This window comes from Limulus polyphemus, unplaced genomic scaffold (assembly GCF_000517525.1).
Source record: "Limulus polyphemus unplaced genomic scaffold, Limulus_polyphemus-2.1.2 Scaffold1065, whole genome shotgun sequence".
NCBI classification, from domain to species: Eukaryota; Metazoa; Arthropoda; class Merostomata; order Xiphosura; family Limulidae; genus Limulus; species Limulus polyphemus.
In genome coordinates, this window is record NW_013666675.1 from 293716 (window position 1) to 309747 (window position 16032).

Here is a 16032-nt window from a genome sequence, read left to right on the forward strand (position 1 = left end):
TATATATATATATATATATATATATATATATATATATATATGTATATAAAACCCAAAAAAATTACTTAGTTTCATATTTTAATGGCTTAGCAACCTACATCAAGCAGCAACTAAGTACAAAGGTCGTAACTAGAAGAGATAATTGTTTGCTTTAATTGTTTATTCACTTTTCTGTGTTTTAAGAAAAATAAGTTTAAGAATTTATTTGTAAGTAGTAATAATGTATATGCATATATAATGTATTATAACTGAAATGTGACTGTATTTTACAAAATACTTGTTTACTAAAACACAGCCAAGACAGATCACTTTGTAAATGCCAGTTTTATATTCTTGGGTATGCCACATCATTCAACTTCTGTAATGTTAGCCAGGCACGGCTGAAAGTTCAAAATAATATATATATAAATGTATAATGTTATGAGATTTGAGCTATTTAGACTAAACATTTATATTTTCATGATACAATTTGTAGTCATTCTAGAATGGAAAGAGGCATAATTTATATTTATTTACTAATTTTTTATGGTGATTACAAGATCAGTCAAATCTACCAAACCCGTATAGAGATTCGTTAGTTAAAATAACAGATAAAATATAAAGTTTTTTTTTTTTTTACAAGAAACATTTGATAACTAGCTAGACATCATAAAGATTTTGCATGTGAAATTTGAAAATTTTTGATGCATAAAAGTATTTTTAATCTTAAAATGAAAATTACTTTGCATATTGGGTAGACAACATGAAAAGAAAAATAAAAGGTATGAGAAAAACATTGTTTAATAAACTTTAAGACTTAATAAAAAAAAATGATATTTTGGATATGAAAGCATTGTAATGTTTACTGATTATCTTCCAAATTTCGTTAACATATACTAACTAATTTAAAAGTTATAGCATGAAAACTATAACGAGCACAAAATGGTTACGAGGTCAGTCCCAGGGACCGAGTCTGTGCTGAAAGAATTAATAAATAATAATCAGAGACCACAATGTAGTACATAAATTATGTGCTGTTATGTGTTGAGTAAAATATGAAAGTACTTATATTGAACTTAAATACATACTCTTAAATTGGTTAATCAATACATCAAATTGGAAAGTTCATTAATCAACCCTCCTGTATTTTCAAATAAGTTTGATTGACTTGAGTGTTTGTGTACCAAATTTATTAAAGTCTCCCAGTGTTTTCAGTGAAAGCTGGATACAAATATATGTAACACCACAAAATATTACCACACTTTTAAGCTGTGGGTGCATTAAAATATGAGAAACAATCTCTTAGTGTGTATGTTTGTATGCTGCTGATTGCTTTCCCTGTGTTATTAGTTCAAAGTTAGGTGTGGTGGCAGATAGCTGTAGTAGCTTTGACATATAATACAAAATACTATTTGTTTACTGTAAAGACTGAAAATGTGAGATGGACATGAACTGAAGTGTCTTTGCCACAAATATCATACATAATTAAAAAAAAACATCTGTTATATAGCAAATGGTTTTTATGTGATAGTAAGTGTTTTCCTATTTGTGACCATGTAATTAATCATGTGATGTCTGTTTTAGTGAGCTTGAAATGCATATGATTTTGCAGTAGCAGAAAAAGCTTTTGAACATTTTTTCAAACATCATACAGTCCATCCTCAGATATTCTTTCATTTATGATACCACTTATTGCAACTGATATATGTCCAGTATTAGTGACCATGGTGGCCATTCTTTTAATAACTGGAAATGTGATAATCAGATGGATATCCACCAGATAGTAGAAAGTACTGCAGTAACATAAATTCAGGAAAAACAGATGAACATATAAATCAAAATTTTATTCACAGTAACTACGTTTGTGTATGTTTTTACTTACTGGCTAGCTTATTAATTGTTTGTGCTTAAACTAGTTGGAAAGGCTTTCTATACACTTGACCACAGGATAAGGACGAAAAGGATTGTAATTTATTACACTTTCAACTCAGACAAAGGAGACAAGTGTAGTATCCTACAACCCCAAGCTGACTGACTATTCCAAATAAAATATACGGAGAAGAAAACCCTCAATTCATGCCAATTTGTCCAAATATCTGTGTTACATCTTGTGATGGGTTCTCTCTCTCTCCTGGAAGTGGACACAAGATTCTAGCTGTTGACATATGTAACTTTACTTAAGTAAAAGGATTTAGCACATTGTTATGACCTTTTCACACCCAGTCATAACTACATACAGAAAACTTGCATAAAAATTTACAAAAACTATGTATAAAGATATATTTTATATTAGTTATAGAAGGGTGAAATTTATAGCTATTTCACCTACAAGAAAAAGTTCAGTCATTTTCCACATTGACTTTTTTTCTTGCTAAACCTCGACTTAGCAGTTTGTTAGAGGATGCTTGGTTGTTTCACCATATCAAGTATGCATTGTATGACAATGTAATCAGCTAAATTATTTTGTGTGAGAGCAGACTGATAGAATATAAAAATAGCATTGACATTTTTATGCAATTCCATATAAAACGAATCTGAAAGTTGGTAACTACTCTGTTTACTAACTAAGTGTTCTGTGTGACCACATTTATTACTTCTTCCATGCAAAGTGCTTTTGTGATAAGCTTAGAGTTCATGTGTAGGATGCTGGTTACATCCCTCTTGTAGACAGAATGACATTTTTTGAAACAGGCTCCATGAAGTCCTACGTGCACTATCTACAACAGCCAGTCATGTGGTTGTCTCTAAGTTTTCAACACCATTTTGGAATATTGGTGCATCATTATTTCTCCCATCAGCAAAGTATGTACCAAGAGCCAACATAATTTACTCAACAGTGGATATAATTATTTATAATTATTATAATTAAGTTGCACTATCTACAACAGCCAGTCGTGGTTGTACCTATGTTTTCAACACCATTTTGGAATATTTGATGAGTAACTAGTGCATCATTATTTATCCCATCAGCAAAGTATGTACCAAGAGCCAACATAATTTACTCAACAGGATATAATTATTATAATTAAGTTGCACTATCTACAACAGCCAGTCATGTGGTTGTACCTAGGTTTTTCAACACCATTTTGGAATATTTGATGAGTAACTGGTGCATCATTATTTATCCCATCAGCAAAGTATGTACCAAGAGCCAACATAATTTACTCAACAGTGGATATAATTATTATAATTAAGTTGCACTATCTACAACAGTCATGTCATGTGGTTGTACCTAGGTTTTTCAACACCATTTTGGAATATTTGATGAGTAACTAGTGCATCATTATTTATCCCATCAGCAAAGTATGTACCAAGAGCCAACATAATTTACTCAACAGTGGATATAATTGTCATTGTTTTGTCAAGTAAATTCTGCTTCTGTATACTGTAATTTTGACCCTGGAATGCATACTTTATTGTTTCCTTCTGCCAAAAAGATACATTACAAGAGGACAAGTGTGGGTAGTTATTAGTTCTTGGCAGTTGATATGGCCAAATCCAAGATACAATTGCTCTCTGAAGCAGGATAAGCTGAGTGTATATCTTTCTTAACAACAAAAGTACTTTCCAAATCCAGAACTATAGACAGAGTTCTGTTGGATAACCGAGTATTGAGTTTAAAAAGGAGAACTTCTAAACAGATTTGCACAGACCTTAAATGGGATTTCTCAAAGATGGAATTCTGGAAGAAAGGTCATCAAACTGAATCTTACTTAGTCGAGTCACATTAAACCAGGCCTTGACGAATATTTTCAGATCTAGGAGCCAGGTCCGATATGGAAAAGTTATGGAATATATTTTGAGTTGGTTGTGTGGTTATGGTATGAGACATAGTGTTTGTTATATATAAAGCAGCCTAGAATTTGAATGAATCCTTTTGTTATTGAGTGAATGTATATTTATTAAAATTGATTTTTGATTGTTATATATTACAAGGTGTTTTTTCTGAGGCAAATGAAGATCTAACGTTGATAAAAGCAAACATAATATTTATAGCTTATGCTACTGGATAAGTCCAGATACCTTTCTTGACTGTCATTAGACAATGCTATTTTTAATTTTTGAAAAAGACAGCTAGCGAGTAAAAACTAATTATATTTTTCTGAGGTTATTATTCAGCTAAGAAATGTTATGAAATTAAATACATGTGATCAGTAGAATTATCTACAATTCCTTGTTTCTGATTTAATGTTTTATGTAAAAAATGTTTTAATCATTAAGAAGTAGTACATGTATTTAATGACACATTTAGTTGTAATAGAGATGCTGAGTTTTGTGAATTCAAGTATGTTTAAGTTGTAGTGGAGATGCTGAGTTTTCTCAGCATCTCCACTACAACTTAAACATACTTGAATTCACCATACTTGAATTCACAAAATACTACAACTTAAACATACTTGAATTCACAAAACTCAGCATCTCTACTGCAACTTAAACATAGCATCTCCACTACAACTTAATCATACTTGAATTCACAAAACTCAGCATCTCCACTACAACTTAAACATACTTGAAAGCACAAAACTCAGCATCTCCACTACAACTTAAAAAAATGTTTTTGTTGTTGCACCATAGCATATGTCTTCTTTACAAAGCCCAAAGTCTGCTATTTTTATGTGTCCTTCTTTATCTAAGAGCAAATTCTCCAACTGAAATGGAAGAAAAATGAGTGTTCAAGATCTAGATATAACACTACTTATTAAACTATGTTTGGTTGGGCAATATTGCAAAACATTTTGGTATCAATTATTGTTAAGAACTCTACATAATAGTGTAAATTATTACTAGAAAATGTTTTACGATTAGATAAAAAAAAAAGTTTTTGTTTGTACTATTCGTGTTATCTGAACTGCAGTTCTTTAACTGATATTTGTTTACATTTCAGATGCAGAGATTCGAAAACTTCTTTAAAAGTCTAGGTATGCACAAAACTCAGCATCTCTACTAGTGGAACACCTGAATATTTAGCACCAGAGGTTGGTTCATTGTTTGAGTTTTCTGAGTCCAATAATTAGAGATTAACAGGTATTACAAATACCTAAAGCTGATGTTTTAACCTGAGAAAAATAAATATTTCAGTTAACCTGTTTTCTGATTATGACAATTTGAATATCTGTGATTATAAATTTTATAATAACACTAACACTGTTTTCAGGTTTTTATATAAATCCTATTACATAGTTGATTAGTGTTTATTTACAGTGAATTTATACAGTGTTAGTGCTAAAAATAAATTACGATCAAAATATTTCCACTTGTGATGCCTTACAAATATTAAAAAGAAATAGAAAAACAGTCTTTTATGATTTTGCTTACCATAAACTAAGCATTGATCACTATACACAAGAAAAAGAAAAATACAGTTATTTATGCTTTTTCTAACCCTAAACTAAACTTTTTGGTAATAATAAGCAAATTGCTATATAACCTAAAACTTGGTGGCAAATGTGGATCCATTTTGTAGTCTGAAATTTCCCATTGTTACTGAACAAACTGTGTATGTATAAATGTCATCTCTTGTGTGTGTATGAAGAATTCCTGGAGGAAACCTTCATTATGATGGGTGGGAAAGTTTCTCAGTGAGACATTTCAAACAATCTATTAAAAATTGTATCTTAGTTATATAGATTTAACAGGCTTATTGAGGTTTTTCTCTTGCATTTTCTTGGTTTGTTTTAATATGGTTTATACAGTAAGAAGAGTAGAAGCTTAAATTCTCCATATATGGTTGTTGTATTACAATAAATCTTTTTGACATTATGTTAGAAATTAAAATAAGGGCCTTATGGTATGAACCAGACATGATTTGTCATAAAAAAGCAAAAAATTCCAAATAATTTTGAGTATAATAATAATAAGTATACTTTTTTTTTACTAATCATATGCCAGGTGTTGGAAGACACTGACTATGGTAGAGCAGTTGATTGGTGGGGCTTGGGAGTTGTCATGTATGAGATGATGTGTGGTCGATTACCATTTTACAATCGTGACCATGATATTCTGTTTGAGCTCATATTAGTTGAAGAAGTAAAGTTCCCCAAAAATCTGTCTCCTGAAGCAAAAAGTATGCTAAGTGGGCTTCTTGTTAAAGATCCCAAAAAGAGGTAATTATTTTTTATACTGCATGTACTAAAAATAATATAATATCTTCTGTTTCCCTTTATGTTTAGGCCCGGCATGGCCAGGTGGTTAGGGCACTCGACCCCGCAATCTGAGGGTCGCGGGTTCGAATCCCCATCACACCAAACATGCTCGCCCTTTCAGCCATGGGAGCGTTATAATGTGACGGTCAATCCCACTATTCATTGGTAAAAGAGTAGCCCAAGAGTTGGCGGTAGGTGGTGATGACTAGCTGTCTTCCCTCTAGTCTTACACTGCTAAATTAGGGACGGCTAGCGCAGATAGCCCACTTGTAGCTTTGTGCGAAATTCAAAACAAACACAATCCCTTTATTTTTAGAGGTTATATTAAGAAATACAATTAGGTAATTCGATATGAGTGACTTGTTAGACTTCACAGTCTTCAAATATATGCTCCTTTCCTTACTTCTCATGCAACAAGTAAATAAGTAAATTGGTTGGTTTATTTAATTGTTACTTTATACTAGAAAATTGAAGGAAGTAACTAGTTTCAAATATACATAAGCCTAACATAACCTCAAAACTTTACATCTCAGTGTACCTCCCAGTGGCACAGCAATATGTCCGTTGACTTGTACCACTAGAAACTGGGTTTCGATACCCGTGGTGGGCAGAGCACAGATAACCCTTTGTGTAACTTTGTGCTTAATAAAAAAAAACAACAACAGCTCAGCATACACGTTTTAACCCTTTTTTGGGCTGATAACCACCTTTCAGGTGTTGAATACTCACTCTCATATAAAATATTGAGATTGAAGTATATTTATATAGTACTTCTAACCTTATTTCATCAATGCTTGACTCATAAATATTTTAGAATTGGTATTTTGCCATTTTTTAACATTTACTTAATGTAATTTGCAAAAAGAATGAAAAAGAAAATTTAAAACATACATTTCTGTGCAGCTTTGAGAAGTCTCACCAGTAAACAGTGCACTTATTGATTTTTTTTAGAATTTTTCTGTCCATCTCAAAGCATAAGCTTTACTTGCTAGAAGATATTGATTTAAGATTCTAATTTCAAGGATTTGTTTCTCGTATGACTTTCCGTCTGTTTTTTTTCTTAATTTATTAATACAGCCTCTCAGTTCACACCCCCTTTTATGACCTCACAACAATGTTTAAACAACTACTAATGAAACTCAGCTTTCAAAATAACTAAAGGCAAAGCTCAACAACCATTGGATAGAGCAGATTATAAGCTATTTACATCAATGTAGAGTGAATAAAGTGGTTTGAAAAGTAATTTATGATTTTGTGTGAAAGTTTCAAGACTTAGCCCCTAAATTCAGAGGACAACAACAGAATGTAGTAGAAGTTTAGAAGACCTGGAAACACTCTACAATCTGGGATTTTTTAAGTTTGTTATTTTCATTCTTGAAAACGTTTTTGTGTTAAATTATATTTGTTTGAAAACTATGAAAGTTTCCTTCTATGAAAATACATAAGGTAGACAATATTGAGTTTAGAGATTATAGTAGGTGACTGGTTATCCATAGATAATTTATTAAAATTGCTAAAACTGTGCCTAATAATGCATATCAAAGCAAGATAAATATCGTTGTCTGTAACTGTTTTTTAACTTTATCTTAATCTTTGCTGCATTTTAATTATCTTAAATTATTTCAATATAATTTAATTTTAATTTATTAAAATAGCTAAAATTGTACCTGATAATGCATTATCAAAGCAAGATAGATATTGTGCTCTGTAACTGTTTTTTAACTTTATTTTTAGGTATTATTATTATTATTATAGACACTTTTCAATGTAGTAAATTAGAATACAGTAAACACACATTTTCTAATTTTTTTTCTAAGTCTTTATAACCAGTAAACAAGATTTTTAAGCTGTACAATATTGCAATTTTTTTGTGCAGACTTGGTGGAGGGCAGGACGATGCAAGAGAGATCATGATCCACCCATTTTATCGTGCAATTAACTGGCAGGATTTGCTGGAAAAGAAGGTCGGGAAAACATTTTTATGCTTATCTTATTCCGATTTTGTTCCCATAGTATAAAATCAAAATATTTAAATTTTAATATTCATCAGATCAGTTGTTTCAATATGTGAATTTTTATAATTTTTGTCATTACTGAATCATTGAGAAAAGTTTGGAAATGTATGTTGTTATATACTTATTCCTGCTATCGTTAATCTTCATCATGCAGAAATTGTCATCAAATTTACTATTTGTTGATTTTCTGGTTGTGATCAGGTTACACCACCGTTCAAGCCACAAGTGACATCAGATACGGATACACGTTACTTTGATCAAGAGTTTACTGGGGAAACAGTGGAGCTGACTCCACCGGATCATGGTCCCCTTAATTCCATCTCTGAAGAAATGGAACAGCCTTACTTCCAGCAGTTTTCCTTCCACGGTAGCAGTGGTGCACTTGGACATAATATTGACCACTAAGCTCTGACTGTGGAAAGTTCAAAGTGTCTGTTTAGCATATATATTGTCTCATGTATTTGATAGGGAGAAAAAAGGTCCTCAGTAGGGGCAGATCAAAGATATTTTATTAAAAAGTTGTCAGTTCAGAAGTTTTGATCTACGTGTGCTATATCAAAGTTACGCCTCTCAAGTGAACGTTTTGTAATTTTCTTTTCTCTTATTGTGTTAGTAAAGAGAAGAAGAAGTATGATATTCATTTGTAAATTCAGTGTATGAATGATAGTGTTAAGAAGGCTATTTTTTTGTATATTCATAATCCCGGTGCATATGTTATTGATGTGGGTAAATTTAAATCATGTTAAAGGCCTTTGTTGTTATCTTTGTCATTGGGCAGTCTCTGTGCGATATGGTAACATTGAAATTTCTGCATACAATTCAAGATTTCAGACAGGTCTGGTTGTGTATTTTTGTGAATGTTTGTTGTTGTTGTTTTTTTTTTTAGTAAGTGTGTATTTTTCTTCTGTTGTGATCTGCCCCTGCTTGAGTAAAGCTGGATCTTTGTTGTACAAAACTAGTAGAAACACACCTAATTGTCCATTTGTGTTTCTTTCATATCTTAGTGTAAAATCCAAGCCGGGCAGAGAAAGAAAGAAAGAACTCTGGAAAACCTTAGTTTCCTGATAAAATGTTAAGGTTGTTTTAAGACCTTGTACGTCCAACTAACACTTAGATGTGGCTGAGAGTAATTGTAGGATGTGATTGGTCACATCTTACTTTCATATAAACCTGTAGATACTTCAAGAGGTATTGTTTTTTTTTTTTGTCATGCCCAGCAGGAGAATTTATTCACAGTAGTTGCAGCTGTCCATTGCTTTTTTTATTCTTTATTGTGACAATAAGACTCGAGAGTATATTCTTCCACATCACTGTTAGTGGTACTGTCATTTTTTGTTTAAGCAACTATATCATTTCTGTTGAACAGTTACTGCATTTAACCAAGTGAACTTACACTGCTTCATCTTCCCAAAGCAATTTTTATAAACCAATACAGTTTAACAGTAACCTTTTTTTTTTAATATAATGAACAAGCTTGTTATAGCAAACTTTCATTTTCAAAAACCATTTTATGTTATGTTATGTTCCACATATGTATGTATTTTTTAAAGAAATGAAACAAAAATAGAACTTCGTATCTGCTAATATATTTTTTTTTCTGTTTTTGACTTGTGTTTTCAGAAGATCTTAGATGTGGAATAAATTTTCTCTTGAAAGTATGACCAGACATATGCAATACTTAATGCATGTGATTAAGTTAACTGAATTAACTGTTATTATCTGATCGTGGATTTTCTTTGTTATTCACTGTTCAAATTTTTCTTATGCTAACTGATAAGTGCTGTGTATTTAAAAAAAAAGTACTTTAGGAGTTTCTAGTATTGGTCTCGTTAATCTTTGTGTTAAAAAGCTGCAGTTTGGTTTTTTGTATTGACCTGAATGGCATGTGTTTCAGTTAAGTGTATGTATGTTAGTTAAGGAAAAACAGAACTAAATACAAGGAGATGTGCCTATTTTTTATTATTATTTATAATTAAGACATGCATAATGTATAACCATAATTAGATAGCATTAACTTTTGTTAGCTTTAGATTGCCCAGTATAACAGAATATTAAATACTGCTGGAAATTTTCTTCCTGAAGTTGTTTTGTAATCTTTTTGCATACCTCTTGGGTCCCTTGAACTCATTAATTATGTATTTTTTCTTAGCCAATGCAAGTATGTCTGGTTGAATCTGTATTACCTGAGTAAGGTAATGTTTTGTTTATATTTGGTATTGTTGATGAGTGTAAATATGGGTAGACAGCAGCGACCATTTCAGTTATATATTGTTATGATAAGGTTACACTAATTTCTGCTTTATTTGCAGTACTGTCTAGTGAAGGTTGTTAAAATGGCATTAGTAAATTACTCTGAATGATAATAAACATGATAAAGTTAAGTTTTTAGATATCATTGGAGTATCATGTAAAAGTTATTGTGACCTTATTTTTATTTTGCCACTGTCAACATGAAGAATTTTCTTTCTTTTATTCTTAGCACAAAAGTAATTGATGGCTAATATTTCATAGGAGTACTTGTTTGTAAGTTTATCTTATTTTACTCTCTGTGAAAAGTAATGAAAACATAGTATCTCGTGAATTTATTGATAAATGCTATTATTACTCTAAAAATAGTTTTTTTTTTAATATTAGGTCTCTGTTTTATTGAAAGCCCTTTACATGTAATTAAGAAAACTCTTTACTGGCACGTCCCTTTTTTTGGCACCTAATTTTTATTTGCCAATAACAAGATCAGATGAGAAAGTAATTCTGATTTAAATAATCATATGAAAGTGCATGCACTTGTGACGAATCAATCCCCATAACTGATCAATAACAAGATCAGATGAGAAAGTAATTCTGATTTAAATAATCATATGAAAGTGCATGCACTTGTGACGAATCAATCCCCATATTTTCTATATATGTCTAAAAAATGGAATTCTTGTTTCATGTCAGTCTTACATACAATGAAAGTTGTGTTATTCAACTGATGCTTGTCTGGTAGTGTGTATATAATATAGAATATTGCTTCTGGTTTAATCTGGCTAACCTACAAAAGAAAGACATTTGCAGATATTTTTACAACAAGAATTATTGCTTGTGATGAGGTGGTTTCAAAATGTCAACCTAAACATACCAGTGTTTGACTCTTTAAATTTTTTTACTTTCCTTTTTCTGACAGATTACCACTATACAGGACAATTAAATGAAGTTTTTTTTATTCAGTATTCTGAAAAGTATTTCTTGATTATAAGTCCATACCATGAACTATTGGAAGTGTTGAATTAGAAAAAAAATTATGGTCATGTTATAAGTTAATTTTGTAATTTCCTTATTGGAAATTGACTCCACGATGCATTTGAGATTAAACTGTACTTGATGTCATGTAAATGTATCGATAATTATTAATAATGATCAACTGTGATTCTACAGTACATTGTCATCTTTCTTGTTATTGTAATAAGGTTATGACAACTATCTGCCATTATTAGATTGAGCAGTTTAATCCACATATTGCCAACAAAGACAAACTTTACCACTTAAATGTGAAGACAGGAATTATTATACAAACCTATTTTTAACATCTCTGAATATAAAATGTTATGCATTCTTGTACTTCATATCACAAAACTTATATTTAATCATGTTCTATGACAGGTAGTATGTTGAATGAGATTTGGATTACCTTAAAGTTGTTTTGTACAAGAATGTCCTAAAATTTGAGGGTAGAATTTTTTTCGTCGTGTGTATAGTTGGTGACCTGTCAGTGCAATTGTGGCTTTTGTGAATTAGTATACTGCTATTCATCCAAATGTGTCATTACTAGTAAACACGTGTAAAGGTATAATGTACCTAATTTATTTAGCAGACTTTATTTTTTTCATAAAATTTAATAAAAAACAAACACGAAACTTAAGCTTGTTGTTAGGTTTAACCTTTGTATCCTGTCATGTATCACCGACACTGTAGCTCTTATGTACATGGAACTGGTATATAAGGCTAGATATAATGACGTAACTGGAAAAAAATATTAAACTAACCACGAAGGTGGCATAAACTTGAAGTTTGTTGGAACTAAAAAGCATATAAATACTCTACTTTTCACCAGGTTTACTTGGCATCTTCAGGTGATTGACATACCATGGCCTGAAGTTGCCAGGTCAATCTGGTAAAATGTAGCGTATTTATATACTTTTTACTTCCAACAAACTCCAAGTTTGTGCCATCTAGATTGTTATTTTGGTATACAAGACATTTGGATGTTTGTTTTTACCCTGAAACTTCAGTTTAGATGTAGCTTCCAAAGACATCATTCATTAGTACTCGTATTTAAGATAGGAATACGTGTCTTATTAACAAGTTTGAAGTTTCCCAAAGAAACAGTAGAAACATCTGAGTGGAAATTTAGTCATCATTATTTTCTATGCTATAATAATCTTGATTACTGAAAAAGAAGCTTGTTGCGTATAAGGTATGGGAGTGGCATATGTTTAAATGATTAAGAAAGGTGAACCTTGGTAAGAATGTTGTCCTAATTATGTATAGAGATAAACTAAAACTTTTTACTTGTTATTTTTTCTAAGCATAAACATACACACTTAAACTGTTCACAGATGCTTTGCCATCTTATGCATTTTGGAATTAAAATTAAGCCAACCTGTACAATATTTGAGAAAATGAGTTTGGAACTATTGTACTCATAACATGAAATGAAAGTAGAAAAACACAAAGTGAAAATTGTGATTATCCCGGTGGTTTAAATATAAACACTGGTTTTGTATTTAGCTGTCAAAAAAAAAAGTACATCCTACTTAGTAATCAGCCACATGTGATATATATATATATATCACGTTATATTTAAATATGTTTGCTGCATATTTTTCATTGTTGAATTTAATATTTAGTGATTATTTTTTTTTTCGTGAGTGTCGATGTTAGCACTGCCCACCCATACTGTAATAGTTATACAGTCTTTTGTTCGAAAGATATACATGTTAGGCAGCTGTGTTAGCGCTTTGTAAATTGGGTCAAAGGGAACTGTATGTAACTAGCCTTTGTAATAAAAATCCAATTCATTGAAACTTGTAACCTATGTGACTCTTTTTGCTATTGTTTCAAAGATCAGCCTATTGAACTTCACAATTGTTAACATCTTTCACCAGCTTACAAACTGTATGGGGCAATTATGCACCCCCCAAAGTTTGTTTTGACAAAGAAAATGAATATCATTTCCTGCCATTTTGACTAGTATTTTGTGCCCTTTTCTTTCCACAAGTAGCTCTGTGTGTGTGAGAGAGACCAACTCAAGTTTCTTATATATTTAATCTTTTACAGTACAGTAACTCTGGAGAAAAATAATTATGGTATATATATACACGTATGAGAATGAGACTACAAAAAATGTAATAAAAGTACAGAAAATGTATAGTTAGCTGTATAATTTGCTATCAGTAAATGATAATACGACTATGAGAAATAATTTTGGAGCGACTTGAAAAAAAGAATGGCGAAGTAACCTCAATAAAATTGGTAAAAAATAACAATAAAGATCAAAGAAACTTCGTTATCTTTGAGTAGGGAGTCCCACCACAAATCAATAAACCAACCTGAATTGAGACGAAGGTCCAAATTGACCAGTGAGCATGTCATTACTTTAAAATTGACATTAGTGTACATACACTGTGTTTGTGAGTACGTACTGTAATTTTGTGATAATTGTTGTAGACGGCCCTTTATATACGCGTTGTTTTACTTTTATTGTAATGATCATCCCATGGAATATTTTTTATTTGTTCTTAATTATTTCACAAGGGGCACTTTAAAAATCAATTTATTATTTACTATTATTATTTTTTTACCGGAGTTCGCTTAAAAGTTTTACTTTAATAGTTATTTGTGGTCCAACTGATTTTCAGCATAGTCACAATCAAAGACTGAGTTATTAGTGTGTCGCCCCCCAGTTGCAAAGTGGTATGTCTGCGGACTTACGACGCTAGAAACCGGGTTTCGATACTCGTGGGCAGAGCACAGATAGCCCATTGTGAAGCTTTGTGCTTAATTTCAAACAAACAAATAAATTAGCGTGTCGGAATGTGTAGCTGAGGTTACATGATTCATGTACACTGCCCCCCCCCCCGAAGAAATTACTCTCTCCACTTTGAGGGTCGTAAACGATCAAATCCTACTATTCTGTATGACAGGAGTTGACCAAGTTAGCCCTCATTTAGCTTTGCGCAAAATAAGAAAACAATATTCATGTACACTGCCCCCCCCCCACCCGAAAAAATCACACTCATCCATTTTGAGGGTCGTGAACGCATTATAATGGTAACGGTCAAATTCTACTATTCTGTATGACAAGAGTAGACCAAGTTAGCCCTCATTTAGCTTTGCGCAAAATAAGAAAACAACAACAACAACAAAAAAGTCGTCACGGTCATGGTAGATAACTTCCAGCAGAGGCAGCTTCAGGGTCAAAGCTCCTGATACAAAAATATGTCTTGACATGATACAATTCACACCCAAGGATTGTCATTTCTTAACAGTAATAGCTCCCAATGAATAATACTAGCTTGTATTGTACTGCAAAAACAAAAAGACTCGCAAGAGTAATAAAATGGAAGCTTTCAGTGATGTCTCCTATGTAGTATCAAAAACAAATAAATAAATTGTAACCAGTCAATTAATAACTGACAAAATATATTTATAAATAATATTCAATAATAGTTTAATTAATTAATCATTATCAAAAAAAAAATTACTGCTGAGTACTTACCATGAGCCTTTGCAGGATGGGGCAAGGGGGCACTCCCCCCCAGGAATGTCGGGAGAAAAGTTATTTCAATAATAAAAAAATAAAATGTGTTAGAAAATAATACTAATGATAGTATTATTACAATTTATTGTATTGTGTTGGAGTCTACATTCACGGTGAATGTTCTAAATTGCTATTTTGACCTCCATTATTTCTTTGATTTTGATAACAATAAATTAGAAAAGATTCCTTCCTGACTGTCGCATGAGTTTAGTTTAAAGCTCTACATTGGTATCAAGGCATCGTTTTTTTTATGGTATGACCTTTCAACTTCTGTTTTATTTAATGTCATTTGAACCTTCTATTGCAGCATTATGGAAATACGATGGAAAAATGTTTTTATTTATTACATGGCCAGGTGGTTAGGGTGCTCGACTCGCAATCTGAGGGTCTGGGGGTTCGAATCCCCCGTCACACCAAACATGCTCGCTCTTTCAACCGTGGGTCGTTATAATGTGACGGTCAATCCCACTATTCGTTGGTAGAAGAGTAGCCCAAGAGTTGGCGGTGGGTGGTGATGACTAGCTGTCTTCCCTCTAGTCTTACACTTCTAAATCAGGGACGGCTAGCACAGATAGCCCTCGTGTAGCTTTGCGCGAAATTCAAAAAACAAAAAAACAAAACAATTTCTTACATAAGACTCGCAAGAGTAATAAAATGGAAGCTTTCATAGATGTCTCCTATGTAGTATCAAAAACATAATACTGCAAAGTTGATGTTTGTGAAGGTCGTATTATTTTTCCAAGCCCGTTCACTTGGCTGTGGTTTCGCTAGAAACATCTAGTTACATCTCGAACTAATGCGATCAAAATAGATCTATATTGCACAAAAAAACATGTTTTTGTAAAATATATTTTTAAGTTATAAATGGGTAACTTACCTATAATTGAGTAACCAACAAAAATAGTTCCATGGTTGATTTAGACTGTTAACCTGAAAGTAAAAGCATTCAGAACAGAAGCACTTGTACGTGTATTAAGCAACAAAGATAAATGTCTTATTTTTACGTTACAATGTGCAATAGAGGGTTAGAGGCGAAGGGTTTTTAGATTAACAGTGATGAAAACCCACTGAACACGCAGTAGGTATACGTGAC

General features: G+C 31.8%; 1 protein-coding gene across 1 annotated transcript in view; it reads left to right on the forward strand.

Moving 5' to 3' along the window:
* Positions 1 to 12922, forward strand: part of LOC106461954 (RAC serine/threonine-protein kinase-like) — a 50436-nt gene extending 37514 nt beyond the window's left edge. Inside the window, exons 9-11 of the mRNA XM_022389058.1 lie at positions 5869 to 6083; positions 7999 to 8086; positions 8339 to 12922. Of these exons, the coding sequence (XP_022244766.1) occupies positions 5869 to 6083; positions 7999 to 8086; positions 8339 to 8542 (507 nt within the window). The 3' untranslated portion in view covers positions 8543 to 12922. The remainder of the gene's footprint in view (positions 1 to 5868; positions 6084 to 7998; positions 8087 to 8338) is intronic.
* The last annotated feature ends 3110 nt before the right edge of the window (positions 12923 to 16032 follow it).